At 44.8% G+C, this 27,244-nt stretch overlaps 1 protein-coding gene across 1 annotated transcript; it reads left to right on the plus strand.

Moving 5' to 3' along the window:
* Window positions 1–1,298: 1,298 nt before the first annotated feature.
* Window positions 1,299–25,093, plus strand: Pou2af1 (POU class 2 homeobox associating factor 1). Its single transcript, XM_041638636.1, has 5 exons — window positions 1,299–1,393; window positions 19,709–19,839; window positions 20,353–20,395; window positions 20,482–20,747; window positions 23,030–25,093. The coding sequence occupies exons 1-5, from the start codon at window positions 1,378–1,380 to the stop codon at window positions 23,342–23,344; spliced, it is 771 nt and encodes a 256-aa protein (XP_041494570.1). The 5' UTR covers window positions 1,299–1,377; the 3' UTR covers window positions 23,345–25,093.
* The last annotated feature ends 2,151 nt before the right edge of the window (window positions 25,094–27,244 follow it).

The following is a 27,244-nucleotide window of genomic DNA, read 5'->3' on the forward strand; positions in this document are numbered from 1 at the left end:
AAGGTGCTATTTGAGTAGGGTCTTGAGGAAAGAAGGGGTGCTCTTCAGATGGGGAAGGCAGTGAGAGAGACTCTGGAGGTGAGGCCAGTAGTTTAAATTGAGCATGCATCTGGAGATGGGAGGGCTCAGTTGTGGGAGGCTTTCTGTGTCTCCGCTCTGTGAGTAAAGGAGAAGCCTTCTTCTAGTGGGACTGGAGGCTGAGCCCAGGCCTTACACAGGCCAGACAAGTGCTTCATCACTGAGCTACAGGCCTTTAGGTGAAGACTTTGAGATCTGGAGAATGGCAGGGTCAGACCAAGAATGTATTAGATCCTTCTAAGGCACCATGGAAGGCAAAGCAGCAAGGTCTCTGGGCTACCCCTGGGGTCCTAACCATCTGATCTTAACCCCAGAGCGAGTGGGTCACTGGAATGGAGTATATGAGCATGTGGGTTTCAGATACACAGAGGCAGAAGGTAGCCTCCTTCTGTCCACGCTGCAGATGGTTAGTCCGTTATTCTGTCAGTCAGACTGGGGTCCTGGGAGAGAAGCCCTGGTCCTCCTAAATCTACAAGTCATTTTGGGAAACAGTCCCAGCGTCGCTTAAGAAACCAGTGTCTCCTTTTCTTGTTTGAGTGAATTCTCTGTGGACGCCTCAGCCATCTGAACCAGTGACCCCTGGATCTAAATAATCTTGCCATTTGGCTGTGGACTGGGGCGAGGGGAGGAGCCGTTAAATTTCAAAGTGGAATAAACAGAAAAGCAACACTAAAAGGATGGGGAGGCTGTGTAGTGGAGCTTGAAGGGAGGACAGGTGTTTCCTCCCACGTTGAGAATAGTGACCCCTGGGAATCGCATTTCCCGTTGAGCGGGCACCCATGGTGAGGCGAGTCCTGTAAATGGCCGGGTAGTGTGGAACTGTGTGTGAGCGCCAGAGAAAGTCCGCTGTTTTCTAGATGGTCTCTCGGACCCCTAGTCACATAAGGAGCTCTGAGCCTTGGCCTCATATTCCACTCTTTGTGTTCATCCAGACCCTCACACTCTGTGGCTACCCAACGCTCCGTGGCTGTGGACAAATGGCAGTGGCTTCATGTCTTGTGCAGTATTTAGTCCCAGCTGGCTGGCTCTGGTGTGTAAAACACTCTTCAGCCAGCGGGGGCCTTTGGGGTGCACACAGTGGGGTGACAGGCAGTGTTGCCGAAGAGAAAGCACAGCCCTGCCTGGGGTGGGAGGATGTGTGATGACGTGGCCCCACTCAGCGGGAACGCAGGCCTTTAAAAAGCTGAAGAAACAGCCTCAGAGTAAACGGTGGTTCCACAGGAGGAAAGCACACCCAGTCACATTAAAGAAGCCAAACTGTCTGCTTCAAAGAGAAAAGGCAACATCCTGTCGCAGGCCATGCTCTGGCAAAAATGTAAGTGGTTTGCTTGTGGCTGTCAAAGCCAAGCAGGCAGAGGCAGGCTCCAGGACTAGAGAGCTGCTGGCGGGGATGGGAGTACAGGGTTTAGGTTGAGGGCCTGGGGAGCGTAGACGGCTGAGGTGGGCGAGATGGAGCTGGATGGGAAAACCAGTCTGTCGGAGGTGATGCTCATTTTCCAACTTGGGGGAACGAACTAGTGTCCCAAGGTGGGACAGCTCATTGCCTCTCCGGTTCTGGGCATGAATCACTGAGGTGAGGAAAGGGCAGTTTATGATTCATGAGACGGAAACCACAGATGATATGGGTTTGGAGCAGTTCTTCACGTGAGGGCCTTTGCTTTCACGGACACCTGCTCTTCCGCTTGTTCAGTTCTGTGGGTCCGTTTCGACCCGAGTTCGGCCAAAGGTGGTTCCCTCCTGTGGACGTGCTGGGATGGGATGGAAGCCCAGTTGTGGGAAGCCTGTCTTCGCTGCTTCTCTCTGGCTTCTTCCTTTTTTATGTGGCGTGGCTAGTTCTGTGTTCCGCTGCAATGGGCCCGTGGGTTTATCTTTGACCTTGATTTTTATCCCTGGAGTTGAACGGAACAACTGTGAGCTGTATGTTCCGTTCTGTGGATTGAAAAGAATCGTATGTTATTGATAATGGAACCCACACGGACATTATCTACAACATTCCTTTCATGTGTTAAACAAAGTCAACTGAATAATCTCACAGAAGTCGAACTGCACTTCCTCAAGTAAAGCTATTATCAACCAATTTTCTTATCTTTCTTTGTTAGAGGATTAATTCCATAAAATGCCTTTCGTTTAAGTGTACCATTCCTCAATCAAATTTATATGATAATCCAGATTAAAATTAAAAGAAATTTTGGAGGGTTTATTTTTAAAAAGAAAATCTGAAAATATCACTTCATTGATTAAAATGTGACAGGCGTTATCACTAACTCATCGTTTTATTTCTCAATCCCAAGTTCTCTGGAATTGATTTTTGTTATTCATAGGTGACTCAGAGGAACAATTTCACCATCTCTCAGTTTACAAAGTCCTATCATTGATAATCAACGAGATTTCATTTTTAAAAACAAAAAGAAATTAGCCTTAATTTGAATTCAAGAGTTGTAACCACCTCTTCTAGTTCGGGTAGCACGGGACTCGTGCCAGAAGGTGACCAAAGTAAAACGTTGTTCTTCTGGAAGCCGAGTGTCAGTCACACCATTGGAAATGCTGCAAGGACCTAGGCAGATGGGTCTGAATGTCTTCTGGAGCCTTTCTTGCTTGAAGTTTTGTGTGAGCACTTTTATTTAAAAAAAAAAAAACCTCTTAGAGTTTGCATATTTAAAATGGGGGTAAGAATAATCCCACTGGGTTTAGCTGCCCCTAAGACACGGATGGTGCCACCAGAATGTTGCCAGTTGCCCTGACTTGGCATTAGCTCCTAAGGTGTGGGCTGCTTGCCTACAATGAAGAAGCTGCCATGGTCTCTCAGTGTTGCTGCCCACTGTGTTTTTCTTCTCCAGTGCCTCTTGGGAGATGAACAGATTTTTTTTTTTTTTTGAAAGTTGTTGGAGGGCTTGCTTCCTGCTCATACCACCGGGCCAGCCAGGTAGACCAGAATGCACTAGAACAGTGAGAAGGAAACATTCTTGTAAACTGCCCTTGGGGACCTTGGAGGAAATGAAGAAAGGCCTTGTGCACCAGACCTATCCCTTTACCCTGGACCCAAGGTCATCTGAATAAGACTTGTGGGAAACCCAGTAAAATCAAGGCAGTGCCATCAGCCCACTTAGAGTTGCAGGCTGAGATCACAGGGTTTGCGATCAGACACCCGGAGTGCTGAAAAGGCACTTTCTTTTTTCAGAAACCACCCTTCAGGCGGGAGCTGAAATGACTGTACCCAGGGTTAGGAAAGAGTTAAGAAAACAATCGTAGTGCACTTGCTGCCTCCTCCCTGCTTGGCCGTGAATTCCTATGAGTGGACTCACGGTGAACACAGGCTTTAGTTCAGAAGAGAGAGCAGTGTGCCAAAGCTCAGACCTGTCGACACTGAGATACGGAAGCCTGGAGGTCCCAGGTCTGGGTGTCATCTGGATGGAGAAGTTGGTCCATCTGCAGACTTTCTCCTTCTACCCTGCACTGGTCATCCCTGTCTCGTGTAGAGGAACTAGGACAGGATGGTAGGACCAGCTTGGAACAGCTTGAGCACTAGACCGAGACAGGGCTGGCTCTGACTCTTGGCCTCCGACTGAGTAATCTCACCTCTTCTCACTCTTACCGTGGGGATTTGAACACCTGCCTCACCAAGTCTTTGTGAGGATTAAAGTAGAGCCTGTACCTGCCTTTGGCCAATATGCCTGTACTTACTGGGGGCATCAGCTTGGGCTTTATGTTAACCGTTGGTTATAGGACATTCTATTTTGTATGCAAGCAGTTTCCATAAAGTTTGCTCTTCCTCGGCTAAGCTAAAAAAAGTAAGTTAGTATACAGAGTATGTATTTCATCATGGCATCGTCATATATGTGTCATACTTTGCTCTCATCTGTCCCCCACCCACATCCTTTGCTAAACTTATGTTGATGTAATTATTACAACACTCCATTATAAAATGTTAACTGTAACAATTAAATTTCACATGAGTTAGCAGGCCAGCTGTCTGGCAACTTTTAAAACCGTAAGTTTGCTCAAAGTGACAAAACCCAGGAAAATGATATAAAATTGCATTGAGCATGCACGAGGTTAGAGACTGAATTCGGCAAGGCACTAGCTTGCTCAAACATGAAACACTAACTTCTAAAGCAATTTGATTTACACATTTTCAAATGGAAATGACCAATATTACATGAGTGGAAAAATGTGTTTTTCAGTTCTAGGCCATATTTTAAACTCTTATTAAAGTTTCAAGAATCTGGAGATTATTTTAACTAGATGTTAATGTTTTATTGAAAAGTTGAACATAGAAAAAAAGAATGTAGGTAAAGTGGACCTCATGTGCCCAATAAGCAGCCACAGTGGTCAGTTAATGCCTTCCTTCTTCTAACGTGCCATAAGCCTATATCTGGCCCATCAGGTTGTGCCAACATCCTTCTTGTATATCTTTTCCTAACCTCCAAAGAGTTCTGCCCAAATATTTTTGAGTGATAGAATTTAGCTGCGTTCTCCAAAAGTCTACGACACAAGTCTTCTAATATGGCCCGTGTGCCAAATGCTGCTTATTGTCTATCTTTATAATAAAGTTTTATTGGAACACATCTGTGTTTCTTGATTGGAATGTTTTGCAGGACTGCTTTTGTTATATCAGCAGAGTTGTATAGCTGTAATGTTAGTGTGTGAGCCTATCTGGCTCTTTAGAAAAAGAGTTTGCTCACCTCTTCGCTTAGATGCCTGGTTGGTACTTGAGGCCTTCATTTCCCCGGGTTACTTGGCTTCTTGGTCTTGTATAGTGTTAGCATTAATGGTAGACAAAGCATGTGATCAATTCATTCAGTAGTTTGTTAATGACAAAAAAAATCTAATTGATTAAAAATTTTCCCGAGAAGTGATGAAACAATATGTAATAAATTGAGTATCACTTGTTGGAAACGGGAGAAAAACTAAAAAATGAGATTTTTATCATTGTATTAGGGAAAGATCTGTGAGAGTGAAAGGCAGGATTAGCTGATTTTTCTTCATACTGACTGGTTGTCTCAGGTCCTGTGGTGTTGGCCATGTTGTCACTGTAGTTAAGGAAAGGGGCACCTTAGATACAGGAACTAGTTACTACCAAATCATTATATCCATGTGCCTTTGTCAGACATCTGGAACAGATAAGAAAGGTTTAACAGACAGACTAGGGACTCATAACTCCCACTATTAATGAATTCTACTTTTAAAATTTATCTTAGGGTTTCACTAACTTGGAAATATATTGTTAAGGGTAATTAAAGACTAAGGGCTATACATGTGAATTTTGGAACCTTGAAACTATCTCATGCATAAATTCAGATATATTTAGAGCAGGAAGTAATTTAAACTATGTGGACAACCTCTAACTTTTCCGTTCTAAGACGCAGCCTTTGTTTAATGAGCTCAGTAAAGACCTTCCCTTACCGAGCTTGTGTACTGAGTTCTTACTGCTAACAAGAGGGATCCGAAGGAAAGATGTAAATTCATAGGCTCTTTATGTGGAGGTAGACTGGGGAAGACACACATCTTTGAGGGAGAGATGAACAGATCTCTAATAAGCCCGGGCAGAGAACCAACGACAGACCAAAGTCATAATTCTACCCAAGAGCAGGTTGGTGAAATTATGGGTTTATATGGCTTATTTATAGAAACATGGGTGACTCCCAAATATCTGTATCACCAAAACTTCCTACCCTAGCATAGGTAATGACTCCCCTAAATCTGTGCAAATTGAGCCCCTTTACTCAGTCCTTTCTTTCCCTGTTTAGTCTAGCACCTCCTGAGACTAGTTCTCACTGGGAAAGAATGACATACAACTGGAGGGTAGGGGCCCGAAATGAGTGAGTGAGGGGCCTGATCCGGTGGTGTCTAGTGGCTTTTCCTCCCTGATGGAGGAGGGTCATCTTTCTATCTGTTGTTTCATTGGTTAAGGTTTTTAAGTGGATTTAGTCCATCACGTTGGAGCGCCACTCTGTTGAGATAGGAGGGGCGGGCTACGTTCCTGGCACCCAGCCGCCCACACGGCTAGCTTTATACCCCAAATAATTACACCTCCCCTTGACTTCTGTGGTAGAATGCGAAAAAGCTCAGTCTTGTGAAGGTCTTACTGAGATGGGAATGTAATACCCAGAAAACAGTGTTCCACAACACAAGAATACAGTTTTATTGGCAAAAGAGTAAATGATTTCCATGGTGAACATTTTCCTCGTCTTCCTATTTTACTGAAGAAAGATGTCAAATATGTATCCCTAATTCTCAATTACCAGCTCAGGAGTACTGAAGTACCATCTCAGAAGTACTAGCTCATACATGCAAATCTGTTCTTTTATGAAAAGTTAAAAAGAAAAAAAATCAAGGTTGTCTGCACTTGTCTACTGAGTCTGGTTTGATTCATTAGGAAGTTCTGTGAACATTTGCTTTTGACTTTCTCAATACCAAGTAGGTGCATCAGGATCCCCGTCCCCTCCTCCGACTTTCCTACAGTAGTTTAGTTTGTAGTTAAATGAAGATGTTCACTAATTTCTCTTGTTAGCTAGCTACCCAAACCAAAGTTGGGTAATTGATTATGATTGTTTGGATAACTCTTCCCTTATGGCATCCTTAGTAACTACTCTAGTTTTCTCGTTTTTAGGAAGAACATCTTGGTAAGAGTGGGAATGCCTTGGATGAAAGAACCTTCTCTGAAGTCCCTGTGCCTTGGTTGTCTGAGGTCCTGTGAACAGAGGCATTATTCTTGCACTCATGATACATGGATTATACTTCCAAATCTACAGATAAAAGGGCTTGGGTTCTTTCAGCCAGCTATATAACCACTGTGGAATTAGTCTTTTCCTAGCCCAGACACTGAACTTGGGCTCTAATTGCTGAGTTTTCTTATGTCCCTATTTAAAAAAAAAACAAATAACTTTTTAAAACAGAGGTTCTTAAATTAGTAGAAAGGAGTCTTATATGTGCCCAGAGCATTTCTTTTCAACATTAGCTATATACTGGAATGTTTAGGGGCAGGGGAGATTTCAGTAATATTGATGCTTTGATCCCATCCCAGAGCTTCTAGTTCTGCCCCAAGAACAGAAATTGTGTGTACATATTAAGATTCAGTTTTCCCTTCATGGGTTATGGTAGGTGTTTACTATTGTGCTTAGCAGAAGGTAATACTAAATTCATAGCACAACTTGAACTAGAAAAAGATATGAGAATAAATATTGTTTAAGCTTTTGAGGCCTGGGAAATGTTGAGACAGAAAAGAGAGGAGAAGCCAGGTGGTGGTGGTGCACGCCTTTATCCCTGCACTCGGGAGGCAGAGGCAGGTGGATCTCAGTGAGTTCGATGCCAGCCTGGTCTACAGAGCGAGTTTCAGGACTGTTATATAGAGAAGCCCTGCCTTGAAAAAAGCAAACCAAACCAAACCAAAAGAACAAAACAAAAAGCCAAGAGAGAGAGAGAGAGAGAGAGAGAGAGAGAAAGACAGAGAGACAGAGACAGAGACAGAGAGACAGAGAGTGAGAGGCAAAAGAGTTAGAAATAGAAGCACATTTTAATCATTTTTTCATTATTCCATGCTTGCATAGATTCATATATACTGTACTTCGATCCAATAAGGGAACTTCTAGAGGTTAAGGAATTATGAGTAAGCCTTCTTCCTGGATGATTTTAATGTGAACTATTGCTGGTAGTTGAAATTGATGGCCTCTTATATATCATTGATCTTTGTGGTCCTATTAACAGAAAGTGCTCAGGTCTTCTGATAGTGTTAAATGGCAGCTGTGGGCTGGGGTGCAGAGCACTTACTTGGTACTCCTCAGAATATGAATTCTCTGTTGGATCAGTTTGGGTGACATTTGGTTGCTAACATAGAGAAGTGACATAATAGGAATTTAAGTGAGATTCTGGACTGTACTTCTTGTTACTTAAAAGAAGTTCATAGTAGATTTCCCAGGACCCCGTGGGGTCTCTGTACTGCCAACAAGATTCTGGTTTATTTTGTCTTTCTAGTCTGATGTCTTCAGCATATGACTTGTGTCTTCAAAATTTCCTGATTGTCACTAACTCGGGCCACATTGGTGATCATCAAGCCTTGAAAGAACTGGAAAAATGTATATATATACATATATATATATGTATATATATACATATATATATACATACATACATACATATATACATATATATCTAATTCATTACTGTCCCTTCTCCTAACAGACAACCTTTTTTGACATCTCATGGCTACTCCATCTACAAGGGAGAAGAACATAATTATTTAGATGGGCGTGTTGCCAGTGGAAGGGCTACTAAAAAAGAAGGAACAAGTGGCACTGGATGTGACAACTGTCAATCTTTGCCACACTTTTTACTCTTTCATCTGCTTCTCATAAAAAGGTCATGACATGGGTCCCATTATAAGATGCTCTTAAATATTATATTAGTAACTCACCTATGATATAAAATTCATCTAAAACAGACCCAAAATATTGACGTGCTAAGCTGCCCTGTTCCGTGCCACCAAGTTGGGCTACCTCCTAGGGCTTAGGACATGTGTTTGGTGAAAGCCAAGGCTTTCTATGTTAGATAAAGGACAACAGCGAGATAAAACACAGTAGCCCACAGATTACTGCTCAGACCTTCAGGATTCTTTCATAATGTGTTTACTGATTGGAGAGAAAGCTATTGTGAGTGGGGTTTTATTTAGAGCTGTAAAGAAATATTGCTGCTCTTTGTTTGCTTTTAGGAGTTTAAGGATCAGCTTCAGGGTCAAGCAGATACGAGTTTCAGATCTATGTCTTACTGGTTGTGGTTCTGGGACATCTCTTCTCTTTCTGTATATACACCAAGGATGTGGTTCTTCCTTCATGGGTTGTGGTGGGTGTTTACTACCTTTCTTGGCAGTAAACAAACACCCAGTAAAGTAGCTGTTACTATTATTATTTTCCCTCACTAAGGGTAGAGTTTATGCAGGCTAACTATAGATTATAATCTGTGAGTTTGATATTACTTGCGAAGGGTGCCTATTCCTGGTCCTGGAATTAATAACAGGACTCAGGATCAGGGTCAGTGTTGATGTCTAAGCTGATCAGTTTGAGACCCGTTTGTCCATGACTTCCTTACCACCCTCATCAGGTAGCGTGTTTGTTTTTTAATTCACAAGTTTAGACTGGGGTATTTATAAGTAGGTTATGAGGAGAACAGCACTTGAAATGGTCAAGAAATAGCGCTAATGATACCGAAAACCGAAACAGCAATGTGTTGCCTCCTTTTTTAGTAATAGTTTCATTAGCAATACTTGCCGGGAAAAGGGGGCAGCCAAAATCTTATAAGCCAGAATCATTCTCAGACTAGGTGCTGGTGCCCGAAAGGAGTCGATCACCATCCAGGAAAACTCTATTACCATTTAATCCATTAGAAAGAATCAAGCTTTACAGAGAAGGGAGACGATAATAAATATTCTTAAAACCTCCTAGGAGTGGCAAATGTTGAGGAGCTGGGAAAGAAAGGACAGAGGAAAAGTGTTGAAAATAATGAGTTTTAGTACTGGATGAGAGGTTTATCCACTCATGAAAGAAAAGTGTGGGGAAAAAGTCAGCCATATTTTCACTATGCTGTGCTTGCGTGTGCTGGGCATCCGGTCTAGTGATGTAACCTAGATAAATGAAGCAGTGAAACAAACTATCTTCATCAAATGGGAAGATGGGTTCAGTGATGATGCCATGGGACATATGTAGGTCATGAAGAACACGTGATGATAATCAGGTTCACTGATTAGGTTTTGGGAAATACTGTGGCATTTTAGCATCGGAATAAAAAGTTCCAAGGATGTCTAGGCTCATAATTGCCCATAAATGCTGTTGATATTCTCTCTTCAAATCAAATGTCTTGTGGAATCCTAACATGAACTGACGTCAAGATGAAGCATCTCTGGGGTGGGGATGCCCAGAGCTTGCCTTGTTTGTTCATGTCCTAATTTCCTTGCCTCTTAGGCACTTGCTGGCATCCTAATCTTGTCCTAGGGGTCTTAAGGGCTCTAGCCAGCCCCTCCTCCTTTGACCAAGAGTCCTGAGAGCTAGTCACAGGTTCTAGGCTTACAGAGTGAGTCACTGTGAAGCATGTTGGTTTTCATGAAGCTTTGCAGCTGCGAAGGTCATGCCTTCAGTCATGTGGGTTTCTGGAGAATACGGAAGGAGGCAATTTCTTAAAAACATGATCTAGTGACATGTTTCTCAGACTTGATATTATAATAACCACTCCTCCACTGCCCATTATAAGGGAGCCTCCCATATTATTAGGGCCTCTGGTGAGTTAGTAAACCCGAGAACTGTCACAAAATCCCATCTCAACGACAAGTTACGTTTTCCTTCATGAGGCAGTCACCAGGACAATTTACAAACCCTACACCACTCATGAGCCTTGCGACTGGACACTTGGACCTGATCCTTAAATACAACCCCTGATACATCCTCAAAGAGAGTAGTCCTTACCCAAGAATCTCAGGATAAAAACTAATTTCTTTTATAAGACTCTCTTTAGCCTTGGAAAACTACAACTAGGTATTAGGCAAGAAACTAACCACTGCCCATCCACCTGCCTCTTCAAGCTGCCCAACCACAGGTTTTTCTTCCTGGATCAAGTTAATAATTCTAGATTCAGATCTTTATTTAGTAAATGAAGATGAATTCCTCTCATTTGCTCTATCTCTCCTGATGGAATTGCTTTCTTCTAGAATTTAGGTTAGCAGTAGGTTGGGTAGTTTTAATGTGGGACTTATGGTCATGAGTTCTCAGGTTAGGCCATTACACACAGACACACACACAGACACACAGACACACACACACACACACACACACACACACACACACACACACACACCCTGCTTTGAGGCTGCTGCTCCTGTGAAGTGGAGGTAATGTCCAATGTGTGAGCCAGGAATCTGCTTTGCTTTAACAGGTGACACAACCCTTACACCCCCTGAGGACTACATTCTAGAACTGTATTCCTTGTATACATAACCACATAAATACTTTACATGCGATATGTGTTTCTAGTTATCCAGACCCACTGAAAGAATATCTACAACCCAGCCTCAGCTGTGGCTATGTCCCTGTTTTTTAGAGACTCTTACGGATTCCTTAAGGAGTAGCTAGCATCTGAGGTCAGGACGAGGGCATAGCATCACACTTTGTCTCTCACCATTTAATTACTAGCACTCAAACGTATCCAAGGTATTTCCTCTCATAGGCAGCTTTAAAAAGTTTTAAATATGCTACAAGCCCAATTGTCTAGTGGCTTTTAAAGACAGAAATATGCTTTGCTTATGTAATTTTTGCAAAAGCTGATGCCAGGCTTTCGTCTCCTAATCAGGGTTGTTGTCTTTCAGTGAGGTCTTTGGTCAATCCCTTGCTATCCTTGGCTTCTCTGTTTCCTCAATAAGGCTTTCTATGGGGCTTTAGGCCCAGGTACTTGAAGATGACTTCCAGGAGCATGATAAAGACAAAGTGAGACAGGCTTTGCAGGTAGCAGGGTCCTGGGTATGCTCAGACATTTAGTCTTAGTAGGCAACAAGGTAAGGCTGGTGACAGTGACTTTTTGCTTGGCACCTGTTATCCACCACACATGTCAGTGCGTACATAATCTTCACAGCCCTTTTAGACAGACAATATTGTCCTCATTTTACAGGTGGAGAAACTGAGGCTTACACAAATAAGTTACTTGCTGAGGGTCACACAGGTAATAAACCACGGTAGCAGGCTTCCATGCTAGGTCTTCCAGGTTTTAATCAGTACCACATTGTATCTCAGTGCAAAGGAACTTGGCATGACACTGGACTTTTCTTCCTCTTTCAATTGAAATAGGTCCACCCCAAATGGGGTGGGCAATGATTTCGTCAAGGGTAGCTCTGCATCGACTCAAAAAAACAATCACTGCAAATTCGAGTCTCAGAAAGTGACATGCAAGGGCTGGGGAGATAGTTTGGTTGTCAACACTCTTGCCATGCTAGTATCAGTACTGACTTTGATCAGAACTGGCATAGTGGCTTGTACCTCTCATCCTGGTGCTAGGAAGGTTGAAGCAAGAAGGGATGCTCTGGCTAGTCAGTCTAGCTGGATCAATAAGTTCTAGGCCAGTGAGAGATCCTACCTCAAAAAGAAAAGAAAAACAACTCCAGTAGATGATATGTAGGTTGAACTCTGGGCTTCATGTGCACCTATACACACACACTCATCCCCCAGATCCTTCACAGACATGCACACACAAGAAAAAGGAAAAGAAGTTAGCACCTGAGACTGAATCTAGATGGGGCTCTTCTCCCAGGCTAATCACCCATGGGAAGACAGCAGTTGGGGAAACATCTCGAGGGCCTATCACTTTGAGTATCTTGGCTGAGACTCATTCTCTTACTCATACTCATGATAAGGCCCAAGCCACTGACCCCGGGTCAGTCTCTGCACTGGAGAGAGAACTGCTTGTCATGCCTCTTGCCTCTCTTCTCTTCATACCGTCCCCAGAGACAGCTTGCTGCCCATTCAAGCCTTACTGAATCAGGTGGAAGCAGAAGTCAGAACCCTGCAGTTCTGAAACGGATATAGCTTCATCACAGTTTGCAATTCGAGATTTGCTTGTGTGATTGTTTCATTAAAGTCTGCATATCCCACCTGAGTAGACGGCAAGTTCCCCGAGGGCCGGGACCTAGTGTGATCCGCTCAACAAGTATTTGCCAGATAAATGGTCTATCAGATGTCTCTTGGTCTTGACCCCAGATCAGAGACGTGGTATATCTGAGATAGGAACCCTTTCTGCTCTAATGACCCTAGTTTCTATAAAAGGCAGGCAGATGCAGCTGGTTTCTCAGGTGGACCTATCTGCTGTCATTTCAGTAGAAAAATACCCAAAATAAAACCTTGCCAGGAATTGAGTCTCTCAGTTCTTGTCACTCCTCATGTGAGCAGACTTTTGACAAGTTTCTTGTGCAGGGCTCTATCACCTGGAAACCACCATTTTTTTTTTTTTTGGAAGAATTGGTCATCAAGAGAGACAGGTCACATGGCCCAAGCCAGTATTCCAACTAGAGGAAGGAGAGCTAGGATTGGCTCAGGGACCTTTAAATGACTGAACTTCAATGCTACATAGAGAGAAAAATGGGGCAGTTAGAGGCAAGAGGAGGATGTGTGATGAGGAAAAAATGGGCTATGTTGGAATCAGGTCTTGATTTGCTTGATGACGCTGCTTCTGATAAATGCAGCCATTGGTCAATCCATTGAACATATGGAAGGTGTCACCCTCTTCATCAGTCGAAGAAGGGGAGGAGAGTATCAACTATATCTCTTGTTTGTTTCAGAGGTTGTAGTGCAACCCCCCATAATATTGTTTCTATCAAAGGCTCTGAGAACCACACCACAGAACTTCATGAAAACGTAGGTGAGGATTTCAGGGCTTCCGGGAGTTCAGATTATGACCTGGAAACACACGGACTACCGCCACCCATTCATTCAGCATTAAGTAGGTGCACATACCAAGATGTCTGCCACTGCTTTCTGCACCCGCTGTTCCACAGTGGGTTTGGAAAGAGGGTGGACAGGTGGCATGGAAGGCACAGTGGGCACCAAGTTGGTGGTGGTGTTTGTGAAGAGAGATTCAAGGAACCTCGCCACCCAGAAGACTTCATGCCAGAGACCATGGCTGGCTTTGCCTGAGGTCATCGGGTGGGCTACCTGTAATTCAAAGCCTCCATGAGGAAGCACCCTAGGCAGAAGCTGCTAAGTCCAGGATGGGCTGAGTGTGAATGGGTTTTCTTTTTCCATCTAATGCAATGAGAGAAATGCCTGTCGGGGTCACACTTAGTGGCCATGCTGTGGTCTCTATGACTTTTCTTGAGACAGCATGTTGTCCTTATTGAATAACTTTGGTCCAAGGTCTGGCGCCCTATGACTGCGGTCACCATAGATAGCATCAGACAACACCAGGTGGCTACTCATCACCTGTGTTGTTTCCCAGGGCCCCTTTTTCCCTCTCCGAGTTTGAGGGCTTTCTTAGTGACTCCTCGTCCTTTCCCCAGTGGGTTCACCTGTGGCTGATGACTAAACATGGCAGGACCAATGGGGAAGGAAGGTGGTTTCTTGGTGGGGGGTCATCTCAGGGAGTGCAAGCAAACCACTGATTCCTTCCTCTTCTCTGACTTAGCCAGACCCAAACACCATTTTGGGGATCTCATGATAGAGACCTCTCATTGTTTGCTCCCTGGCTGCACACTAGCAGTCTTACAAGCAATATCATATCATAACGCAAGTATAGTTCTATCTCTCTTCTCTCAGATCTTCTAGATAACTTTTATACAGTCATGTCCCCGGCCCTTGCCCCTTTCCACACCCTCTATTTTCCTTTCCGTCTTGAGTATTATATAGATTGCTGGAATGTATAAATGGAATGTTTATTGTTCCCCTCAGTGGACTCTCCTGCTTCAAGCATTAGTGACTAGAAAGCCCATATTTACATATTCACAGCAACGTTTTGTTGGCTTACATTTTTTTTAAAAAAAGGAAATTTTGTGTAAATTAGGAGGGAAAAATCTTTCTGTAGTATGTCAAGTCCCTCTGACCAAAGAACAAAGTCTTTCTTCCTGTTTAGAAAAAAAAAACAACAAAAAACCAACCACTGTCCATAAATGAAAACAGCAACTTTGAAAGCTTTGGTCGTGAACTTCACGCTAAGAAGAGCACCTGCAGTAGCGATTCAGCAGGGGATGTGAGCGAGCCTGTGGCCTACCCAATCTCATGCTTCCCAGAAGACCTCAGCTGTCTCAGGCCACCAAGACAAACAAGGCTCTTCACGTTAAAGTGTCAGCAACTTTTCAGAGTTTGTTTTCGGTAGAAGCTAGGGCAAGTTCGTTAGCCCCGGGCATGAAGTCCTGTTGTTGAATTATTTGTTTTGGTTGTGCTACAAGCACAGAGAGCATTGGGTGTCGTCCTTCACCGTAGTAATGAGTTCTCCTTTCTTTTGGATGACATCGAACACCAGCAGCGAAAGAAAACATTCACAGTGGTTGTCGGGAGTGATTCAGACGGGCGTCTTAAGTGATAGTGTGTGTCCTGTGACTTTCTCATCTAGGTGGCTTTTATCTTTCAAAGTGGCCCATGTGGCTGTAGCCTTGAGGTTCAACTCATTTGGGACTGAAGCTTGAACAGCCTGTCAAGATGGGACAGAAAAGTTCCTAGAGCTGTGAGGACGCCTGTTCTATGGCTCCCTGGTGGTGTAAATTCGTGTTTAACCTACATGTTACACAGTTTTTAGGGCAGAGCTCTTCATGGTTGTCCGGTCTGCTGGCAATCCAAGGAGAGAATCTCAATGGCGAGACAAGGATCTTCTCTCAGGAAACACCTATCCAACAAGGAAACACCTATCCAACAAGGAAACACCTATCCAACAAGGAAACACCTATCCAACATGGGTTCTTTTAAAGCTATACTGAAAGACCAGTTACTGATGACCAGGACCTGGCGACTGGCTCTTTGGTTGAGTAGCATGTGCGCTGTGGTTTGCATGAGGTTATTAAATAAATAGGTGCTGAGGATTTTGCATGTTTCCTTAGTGAGATTTTATTGTGCTCTCATTGAGAAAACCAGAGTGCCATGCTTATTCAACTCAGCAGAAACCTGTGTTCTCTCAGCCTGGTAGAGCGTGAGCATTGATGCCACTGTGCATCCGGGGACTGTGGGATGTAACTTGTTGGCTTTAAACTACAGTGCTATGCACCTTCAGGCATATGGCAGCCGCAGGACTCTTTTTTTTTTGTGACTTGCAGTGGTCTCTGTGTGTGTGGCAGGGAAGCGCAACGCCCCCTGCTGACTGTTCACACCTCTGAATCTTTTACTGCTAGTTTCGGAAAAAAAGGAAGCTCTCTCTGTGACCAAATGTGTGGGTTTCCTGTCCACTAGACTTTTAAAACTCTTCTTTCCTCCCTGGAATACCATGGGCAACCGGTGGCCAATGGTAAAGAAAGGCAGTGTGGTGAACTCCTGTGCAAAGAGACTCCCAGAGGTTCATGTTCGGCTAGACTGGTTTTCCACTGTAATGAATTCTTTCAAGCCCACAGAAGCTCCAGGGGTCTTCACACCACAAGAGGAATGCTGAGAAAATTTCAGGCTTCCCTAGTGTGCTACCCAGAGCAGCAGTGTGACTGATGAATTGTAAACTCTCTAGTTAGTGCCAGTCTGGGCTTTCCTTGTCTCTGCTGACATGGTATTATTTCAATTTCTACTTTATTTTCTTCAGATACTATTTTTAAAAATTGCCATTTTAGATTATGTTAATATTTTGTTGAAAAAGTCATGAGCTATTTCAGCAGAGTCATTGGAAAGGTAGATCAGTTCAAGGACTCAGCAGCCCCAAGTCAAGGTAGCTGTGACTTTGGACAAAGTTTTCTTCTTCCGAATTTCCAAAGTGAGGTCAGCTCTGGTGCTGGCGACAGCTGAGATCACAGTGTTTGCTGGGGGATTATGCTGATGGTTACTTTCTGTAGATTAGTGTGAAAGGCCCCAACTACAGCTTGTCAACTTACAAGTATCCTAGTCTATTGAGCTTCCTGGGGGGTGGTGTCTTGATGCTTTGGCTTCTGTTGTCCCACGGAGCTGGGAGCTCGGCAGAGACACCTCAGAAACAACCCCACTCTTGCCTGCTCAGATGGCCTCAGTCACCAGATCACTTATCCGCTGGCTGCAGACCCAGGGCTGTGGGAGCACCCCAGCTGTACTAGACCAGGACTTTTACAGTCCGCCAGGACACATTTGTTAATTCTGCATGTCCCAGAGATGATGAGACATTAGAGGGCAGTACACTGTCTTAGCAGCATCTCCTCAAAGCTTTCCTAGATTTTAAAGCAACAGGGGCCAGGAAATCCTGACTTCACAAGATCTGGGAGTGGCCGGCCAGTCCCTTTCTAGCCAAGCACATGACGTGTCCAGTTTCAAAGATGAAGTAGAACCAGAGAAGGAATGGGACCTGGAGGCCTCTAAGCTTTTTCCAAGAACTGTACATGCAAATCAGAGTTACCTGGAACACATTCCTGTCTCTGATTTGGGCTGAGGTGTTATGTGTAGTGCTCCTAGAATAAATAATGAGGTTTGGGTCGCAGGCGGGAAAAGGTCTAAGTATTTGTTCTGGGTGCAGAGCAGCTCAGGCTAGGCTCTGTGCCTGAGGAATGGAAGGGAACCTGAGAGGAGGCACGCAGAGATTGGGTGTCATGTCTGCGAGGAAAGCTGATGTGGAGAAGAATGATCCTGAGGAGGTAGCAGAATGAAGCAGAGGCGCCAGTCCTTTCTCTCCTGGAACTCACGCACACTTCCGTCTGTGGGGAACACTCAGCTGGACTCTGTAGACAAGGTGTGCAAGCAGCACTCATGCAGCAGAAATGCAGTCAGAAGAAAGATTGGGGCTAAAGGCATGTCACTGGGAAGTTAAAAACATCTCTCCGTCTTACAGATAAGGAAGCAGAGGCCTAGAGTCATTACATAAATCTGGGAATTTTCTACTAATAAGTGACAGCCTATATTTGAATGCAGCTATTTTGGGCTCTTAAGTCTGTTGTCATTGCTCTTTTGAACAAAGATGGCGGTGGTCTCGGGGCACAAATGCTATGCTGGCTCTTCATGGTACGCACTCTTACCTCAGCCCAAACCTCTCATCTCATTGGTAGGTGTTTCATTGCTTACTTTCTCTGCAACACACACACACACACACACACACACACACACACACACACACATTTTCTAGTTGATTCTGCACCATGATCAGGTAGGAAACCATACCATAGATAGGTCTGATGCCAAGACTGAGGAGCGGGACTCTCTCACTATCTGCCTCTGAAGCTCTTGTTTCGACTCCACCGGCTGACTATGTTTGACTTCTTTGCTTTCTGGTCTTCAAGACCAGACTATGCTGGTGCTAAGCGAATAAGAGCCTTGTGGGAAGTCTTGGGCAGAGTTGTTATCAGAATCAGCTGGGTGTTTACTGAACAAAGTTCAGTCAAGGCAGCCCAGTGGATCCGGGTTGAACAGATACCCAGGCTTCCGGGCCTTTGATACAAAGCCTGGGTCCCTGGACCCTTATCTTTGGAGGATAATGGGCTCCTTGTGTGAGTCCCAGAGACCATTGCTTCTTGATCTTGGATGACCTAGATCTTGGCCTGCCTTCCATGGGCCTTTCCATCTGCAGGCATAGGTTGTCTCTGATCTCCCAGGCAAGGGAAAATCCTATGCCCTGACTCAGGTTTTGTTGATGCTTTGGATTCTTGGATATTTTGACAAAAGGAAAAGGAAGCATTCTCCCAGAAGCAAGGTAGACACCTAGGACACATGAATCAACATTGTCTCATGCTCTGAGAATCACCAAGGACCTGGCAGATACACAATTTTTCTCAGTCAATTAACTGAGAGGTAAGAGGATAATAAAAAGAAGGATATTTGAAACATCGCTCAGATGATTAGTTAGCAAACAGCCAAAACTAAGATTATAGAGAGCTTAGGCATGTCTGCCACTTGGGGAGGCAGAAACGATGAGGCACAATATCTTGAGAAGTTTATAATCATGTTGGAAGCATTTTAAACTCATACAGACAAGAATAACTAATCATTACCTATCAGGCTGTAAATTTATTGAATTTGGGAGGAAGATGGTATAGCTCAGTGGTAGAACACTTGCCTAGCATGTCCAAGTCTCTGGCTTGTATCCATAGCACCAACAACCCAAAGAGAAAGAAAACAAGAGAAATTCTGTTTGCTAAATGACTGTTCTGTAACTGATTTTTTTCTTTTATTTTTTTAAAATATTTATTTATTTATTATGCATACAATATTCTGTCTGTGTGCAGGCCTGAAGAGGGCACCAGACCTCATTACAGATGGTTGTCAGCCACCATGTGGTTGCTGGGAATTGAACTCAGGACCTTTGGAAGAACAGGCAATGCTCTTAACCGCTGAGCCATCTCTCCAGCCCCCTGTAACTGATTTTATATGACACATACACCTTATTTTTTATGTTCCACACCACGTTACTCTGACCAACATTCATCTGATAAGATACTACAGGTTAAGAGGCTCGGAGAAATTGAGTTACTTCATAGGACCACACTGCTAGATTGTGACTGAAATGGGATCCGAATCCAGTTATACCTGACTCAAGAGTTCTTGGTCTGGTTGTCACTATTTACGGCCACCTATGCGAGTGCCAGTCAGCTCCAGATGGTGTTGGAGAGGTGGGTGCAGGAATTTCATGGTCTGCAGAGGTCAGAGAAGTAGCCCCAGAATCTGAATTCTGGTTATCAGAAGCAGCAATGAAGATGGGGAGGTGAAACCTGCCTGGGGATGCTGAGGAGTGTAACCAGGCCTTCTTGTTGGAACCAGTTCATGTAGCATGCAAAAGGGTCAGAAACATGGGGTTCTGTGGGAAGCCCCGTCACTTTTAGACAAAGGGGACAGGGCTTAGGTATTTGAATATAATAGAGCCCCAGAAAGTTTAAGGGCAGAAGGAGTCTTGGAAGAAATATTCCAGGAAGCATCACAGAGATTTGCCATGTTAAGTACAACTTAGAGAGTTGGGCACTAGAGGAAATGGGCACTTGTGGTTGGGAGCATCTGAGAAGGGCTGGGGGTTCCAGTGATCTTCCTCTTTACAGCCACAGCTCCAGAGCAAGCTCCTGCCCCACCACGGCCATACCAGGGTGTTCGAGTCAAGGAGCCAGTGAAGGAGCTACTGAGGAGAAAGCGTGGCCATGCCAGCAGTGGGGCAGCTGCCCCACCTACTGCGGTGAGGGGCTATTGTGGGGGCAGTGCATCCGCAGGTGTGTGTGTGTGTGTGTGTGTGTGTGTGTGTGCAGTTAGACTTGTCAGAGTGGCCAGAGAGATAAGACGAGAGTGTTCTTCCCTGATTCATGCAACACCCACGGGACATGAACACAGCAGATTACACGGAGAAGGTAGACCCTGGACAAGCTAAGCTGGTGGTTCCTCAGGGTGGTGAGGGGAATAGTGGTGCTTCTTGCTTTTATCTATTTGGGGGGAGATACCTGTTGATGAGGCTTGAGGGAGCCGATGGTACTCACGGTGATATGAGGTGGGGATTCAGGAAGTTTCTCTAATTCTATAGCCTTCTTGCTAAATTGAAACATAAATCCCTCAAAAAAATTCAGGTGGTGATGGTTGGGGTATGGGTTGGGAGATTTCCCCCTATGAGTCTCCTACTCTGGGCCCCTGGGAGTCCCTGCAGAGGGCTTGCTAGAGATAAATCAATACCTATTCTGGTCTTCTTGTCCCTTTCCAGGTGGTGCTGCCCCACCAGCCCCTGGCAACCTACAGCACAGTGGGTAAGAGCTCTTCTCTGAAGCCTTGGTGTCTGTGGGGACCCCCTCCGGTGGAGCCTGCAGTTCTATAATTTTCTTCTTCCCGACAGGTCCTTCCTGCCTTGATATGGAGGTTTCTGCTTCCACAGTGACAGAGGAGGGGACATTGTGTGCTGGCTGGCTCTCCCAACCTGCCCCGGCCACCCTCCAGCCCTTGACTCCATGGACACCCTACACGGAGTATATGTCCCACGAAGCTGTCAGCTGCCCTTACTCAGCTGACATGTATGTGCAGCCAGTTTGCCCCAGTTACACAGTGGTGGGGCCCTCCTCGGTGCTGACCTACGCTTCCCCGCCACTCATTACTAATGTCACGGTATGTCGCACAAATGCAGAACCCTGTCTATCCATGCTAATAGCACCCTTTGAGGAAACTCTTGATTTTCTTGGCTATCAATTCCCATGATAGGGAGCAAAGTTCACTGCATTTTCCAGGGTGACTTGCTCCTGTTCCTATTGACTGGAACTATCAATGCAAAGACATTGTATGCTTGTCTTGTCATGTCTTGTCTTTTACTCCTACGGGTTAGGACGATCTCTTGCTTCTAGTCCAAACCTCCCCAGCTACTCTGAAAGCACTGGGTCTCCGTGAGGGAAGATTTTAGCAGGTGGTGCAGTAGGTGAGACCGGTGTAGAAAGGGTCTGGGTTCCTGTCAGTCCAGAGAACCTAGGGAGTGGTTGTACAGTTAGTAATGGAAACTATTATAAGGCTTCCAGGCTGAGCCCAAGTTGATACTATTCATCAAGGAAACTACTTTTAGGTCAGACCCTCCTGTAGGTTTTTGTTTGTTTCCTGCCGTAATGTCCCGTTACCTGTGTTCAACACCCTTCGCCTTTTACTTAGTACCTCTGTGTGTAGAACTTTGACCTCTCTCAATGCACTGCCCTCATCTCTAAGATGGGAAAAAATGGGAGTTACTAGTAAGATGTTGAGTATTGGGACCATGCTTAGCAAACAGAAAGCACTATATAATGTTAGTTATTAGACTTGTGGCCATAGTCTGCCAGCCCTGTCAACAAAAGACTGCCTTCTAGTGCCTGCTAGGATAGGACACCTCCCCCATCCTTGGAGAGTGGAGAAAGGGAGTTATACTTTTATATGCTTGGTCCCCATGTGTCCAAAAGAATGGGAATCCCTTAAGTGCTTGTGAGGAGAAAAGGTCTAGGAAGCCAGCGAGCTAGTTGACCTACTGGCGACCAGCTCTGCTCTGGTACTGTGGGTAGGAGAGCTGGATGGTCTCAGAAGCCACCCTTGGTGGTAGAGCTTGCCTTAGCTCCCCATGGCCCTTCTGTTTGCCTCCAGGGTCCAGTGTCATTCTAGGGTCCCTGATCTCTGTTTCAGAGTGCTTTCCTGGCAAGGTTTGTGGGAGTCCTTTTACGCCACGCCCACCTGGCTATCCCACGAACTGATCTGGGGGTGGAGCTTGATGAGAGTGAATAGGAAAGAGTTAATTCAACACCTTCCCCAGGCAGCTCATTTCCATAGCAATGGGCCTGAAGTGGGAGAGTGATTCCAAGCCGCCTCAGTCCTGAGGATTCTTTTCATTAGTTATCCTCTTTCATCATCTCTGTCTTCCACTTTGAGAGGTTCTGTGTATCAAACAAGCTGTATTTATTAAGAAATCATTGTTTGGTCATTTTGTAAATTAGCTCATCAAAGCTGGCTTGAGCTACGACTCAGCATCCCTGGTCAGCAGAGATAAGAGCCACAGAGAAATTCTATCCCCTGGCAAGGAAAAGGCAGTTACAGTTGACCTGTATAGGTAGAGTCGAAAGGGAAGGATTTTCATTTGGATATTTGAAATAATGGAAGTAGTAAGGGTTTCCCAGGTCCTACCTGGCTTCAAGAAGCTGAGTTAGGGAGCATGTGCTCACATTGAGAGAGAAAAAACTCTGCATGCACGAGATATACACGCCAGCTCACGTGTTGGGGGTCACGGGTCATTGTTCAATAATGAAACTTCCTGAAGCTTTGCTACTCAAACCGCAGTCCTTACACCAGCCACGTTAGCATCCTCTGAGTGGGCTGGGAGGATCCCAGGCGCTACTCCAGACCTCTGGGATCAAGAATCCATGTTGTGACAAACCCCTCAGGAAGCTGAGGGAAAGTCTTCTCTTCCCCAAGTGTTTTTTGCAGTTTGCTCTTAAGATGCAGTGGCGGGGGGGGGGGGGGGGGGGGGGAGGTGATGAGGGGGGCGGGGCGGGGAGAAGAGTGAGGATAGAAAGGGGAGGTTTAGGTCATCTGTCTTGCATCTGTCCATGCGAAGAATTTCCTTATCCATCTTCTTTTCTCAGCTGTGGATGAAACCTCTAAAATCTCTAATTTATTGAGTGGCAATACCTCATTATTTTTTGTAACCCCTTTCATAGAAAAGTGAAGCTTCCAAATTGGGAAGTTGCTTGAGCATACAGTTAGAAGAGGGAGGGACAAGGTTGAAACTCGTCAGATTCTCCCTTCTAGGAGACTGAGCGGGAGAAAACAATGAAACATCAGTACCGGGAAGGCGGGGTACAATGGGAGGTCACGCTGGGGCAAGAATGCAGGTGTGCACCCCAGAGTTGCTAATCCCTGCTCCTTCCTGTGTTTCCCCATCACAGCCAAGAAGCACTGCTACACCTGCCGTGGGGCCCCAGCTGGAGGGTCCGGAGCACCAGGCACCCCTCACCTATTTCCCGTGGCCTCAGCCCCTTTCCACGTTGCCTGCCTCCAGTCTGCAGTACCAACCTCCAGCCCCAGCCCTGCCTGGGCCCCAGTTTGTTCAGCTTCCCATCTCTATCTCAGAGCCAGTCCTTCAGGACATGGATGACCCCAGAAGGGCCATCAGCTCCCTGACCATTGACAAGCTGCTTCTGGAGGAAGAGCAAAGCAACACCTATGAGCTCAACCACACCCTCTCTGTGGAGGGCTTTTAGGGCTGCCCTGGGGCTCACAGCCCTCTCCCTGGAAACTGAGATTTCAGATGAGTTCAGAAGGAGCCTAGCCACCTGTTTGAAGTGGCTCTTCCCTAGGTATCCCTTCTGCCTAAAGCCGAGTTGTGTTCCTTCTTTCCTCCTCTCTTCCCTTCTTGTTTCCCTTGCCCCCTCCCCAGTCCACCTCCCTCCTTATTTCTTCCTCCAGTTTTCTTTCTCTGGAGGGGTAAATTATAGTGGTGTTCTGAGCAGAATCTTATACTGAATGTCACCAAGTCTGCAGCTCAAAGTTTCCCCTTGATGTCCCATCATTAGAGAAGTGCCTCCTGTTTTCTGGTAGCAGTAGCATTATAGATCTTCCTTAAGACAGCTTAGCCTGTCTGCCATTCTGAAATGCATGAGATCCCACAGGGAGACTGAAGCCACCAGCACCTCCCTGTTGAGTCAGGCATGGACAAGACATGTTCCCATGACACAGTTTTGTATTGCTCTTCTCAGCCTTGGCTAATCTAAGCAGATGTCTCTGGGTTGGTTGGAGGGGGTGGGACAGGACTCTCAGGGTGGGTAGGATAGTCAGTGAGCAATGAGAGACAGGGCTGAGGAGGAGTGGGACACATTCATGTGGTGTGTCTGTGGTTAGAAGGGCGCGAGGAAGGGGAGGCTGAGAAGTGATCCAACTACCTGCAACCAACATTGAAAAAAAATCACTTTAACGTGGTTCAGCTGATCTTCTCCACAGTAACTGTGAGCAGAGCTGGGGTGGCCAGCTGGATAATGATGGGCCTGTTTCTGCCCTAACAGGACACCAGCCCTTAAATTGCCTTTGTCGAGGCATTGCCAGAGCAACAGGAAAAGACCCTGATGCTCAACAGTGAGGAGAGGTCCCATTTAGTCCTTCCATGTGGGTTTTTTTTTTCATGTCAGGAATCATCCATCAGCCACCATGAAGCAGCACCAAGGGTGCTTCGTCCAAGGACCACCCTTCTCGGGCTTCTACAGTCCTGGTACACAGGTCCATTAGGTTTCATTTCAGTTTTTATTTTATTTTTTGCTGGAGAAGCCAAGCATTTGTTATGGAGTGTTTTTGCTGTTTCTGGGGCACTCTGCTCCTGAGGAGGATGTGTCTTTGGGAACTGGCAGGCTGTTTGCTAACGGTACCATCATTCCATGGGCACACCTTAGTCTGTAGATTCCACGTAGAAGCAACAGACGTTTCTGGAAAATGACATTTTTTTTTTGATACTCCACTCCCTTTTTTGTTTCCATTTTCAAGGGAAATTCCGAGGAAGACACCTGCCATTTTTTTTCATGCTTTGTGTTTATTTTGATTCAGATTTCTCAATATCTACCTAAAATCCTGGTATGCTTATCCTGAAATATTCGTATTACACTTTAATATTTAGGTAAATGTTAGCATGTAGAAGATAAGTTTACACTCGCGTTGGTAGTTACCGTGAACAGGAAGCGGGGGGGGGGACGCCCCAGCCTATTTAATTGAGGGCCTGTTGTACATAAAACACTATTCAAGATTTTCCAGCTAACTGAGGGTTTGAGAAGACACAGGAGTGGCATCCACGGAGGAGTTAACACTGGGAAAATGAAACAGCAAGGGAAGCAGTGTGAGCTTTTGCTAGGGTTGAATTGGTGTCTTTCCCCTTCTTATCTTGAGACCCCACGCCTTGGCTGCAGGCGTCCATGCAGATTTCCTTTCAAGTTATTCTATTCATAGGCAACATTTTCAATAAAGATTTGCAGATGACTTCTCTGGGCCTATGTGTTTTATTTCTTATCTAATGAATCACTCTTATCTCTTAGTCCTGTCCTGTCCCCCCTCCTCCGAACACCCCCTTCAGACAGTGTCTTTAGAGGAAGAAGCTTGCTGTAGTTTTGTTGCTCTTACAAACTGGTCTGTTCCAGAAGCTGGTAAAAGCTGTCCTCAGGGTGTCTGTTGGGCAATTCTCATAGGATAACATGCACATGGTTGGTGGATTTGTTCTCCAGGGCCTATTGCCCTTCCTGTTGCGTGTGTTACATGAATAATGTCTCTTGATGCTTGCTTGGCATCTGGGTTTCTGCCACAGGCATTCTCTGTGAAGCCATCAGTCAGGACCCTGGAACGTGTGACCCAAAGAGACAACCTGAGAAGCCAGTCACCTTTCCCCCATCCTTGCAGTGAGTAACACTTTTGGAGGGCTCTCTTTTGGTGATTTGTAAAAAAAATGTAATCTTAATTTTTTTATTCATTTATCTATTTTTAGTTTCTGAGTTCACTGCTGTCATTGTTAATCCATATTGGAATCACTGTTGTAAGTCATCCACATTATTTTCCTGTGTAACTCTTTCCAGATCCCAGAACCACTTGAACAATCAGCACCATTATTCTTTCTGCCTACTTAGAAAGAAAGAAAGAAAAAAAAAAAAGGACAGGGAATGAAAGAGATTTGATGGGAAGAGAGAGGCCAGTTTGGTATAGATTAGTATTTTATAGGATTCTCGTCTGAAGCTTTGCACTTCAGCCTGAAAGTAGCCAGAGGCAGACAAGTATGTGGTCAGAGTTGGCCACATAGAAAGGATCAAAGTTACAATAAAATGACCCCAATTTTTTGGGGTATCAGTCTACACTGGCCTTTAAGGGGCAGTTTGAAGATAAACAGTCTCTCTCTTCACCCTCCTGTGTGTGTGCGTGTGTGCACACACAGGTACCTGTCAAATGTCTTCCGTAATTGCTGTCCACTTTGTTATTTGTGCAAGTTTTCACTGAAGCTGGAGTTCACTGATCCAGCCAGAATAGTTGGCCAGAATGTCTGAGCCATCCTCTTGCCTCTGCTAGAATTACAGGGGCACGCAGCCTGACCTGGCCTTTTCTGAGGGCACTGGGGATATGAATTGGGATCCTTACTCAGCCTTGCAGTAAGTACTTGCTGACTGCATTATCTCCTCAGCTTTTAATACTGAACGTGAGGGTTTTTGTTTGTTTGTGACAATAGAAAGCATAGACCCCTTCTAACTTTTTTTTTAAAATTCATTTTCTTAATCTGTGAGAATCTCAGTGATTCTTCGTTGAACTGGGAACTAATTAAGGAGGTTCTCTGTTAGCTGTTCATAAACACTGACACAGATGCTTGTGAACTGATTGTTCGGGCATCTTTTTAATTGAATCATAGACACGGAATACTGCTCAAATGTCTCTGCATGCCTGGAGAGAAACATCCATAAACTGGTGTCCTTAGCCAGCTTGCCAGTTCTTCAGCCTTGCATCCTGGGGGAGAAGGTTTTTTTTTTTAATTTTTTTTTATTTTTTCTTTTTTGATTTTTTTCTCCAATTGCTATTTCTTTTTTATTAAATTTTATTCATTTATTTTACATCCCAACTACAATTTTCCCCCTCCTCTCTTCCCATTTCCTTTTCCCCCACCCCTGACCCCTCTCCTAATCCGCTCTTCCTCTGTTTCTGTTCAGAAAGGGGCTGGCCTTTCATGGGTGTCAACAGAGCATGGTGTATCAAGGTGAGGTAGGACTAAGCTCCTCCTCTTGTGTTAAGATTGGTGAGGCAACCCAGTGTGAGAGGTTTTATTCATTCATTCAACCCACTAAATTAAAATTTTTTATAGTAAGTTGACAATTTATCGTTATATGCATTAATGATGTGCAGTGTTGTGATAGATTAGTTCTATATGGAATGATTAAATTAAGTTAATTAACATCTGTCACCTCGTTTCCTCTTTTGTGGTGAGGATAGTTGACGCTTTCAGTCATGTTGAAATGCAGAGATTAATTCCCTATAACTGATGATGCTTAGCAATTCTCAAATAGATCTCAGCACCCCATTCCTCCCATCTGAGGCCAGCATGTTCTACCTTCTGACTTTATAAGTTTGGTTATTTCTCTCCAATAGATTTCACT

The sequence above is a fragment of the Microtus oregoni genome, unplaced genomic scaffold (assembly GCF_018167655.1).
Source record: "Microtus oregoni isolate MIOR12 unplaced genomic scaffold, Mior012 000055F_ref0000237, whole genome shotgun sequence".
NCBI lineage: Eukaryota > Metazoa > Chordata > Mammalia > Rodentia > Cricetidae > Microtus > Microtus oregoni.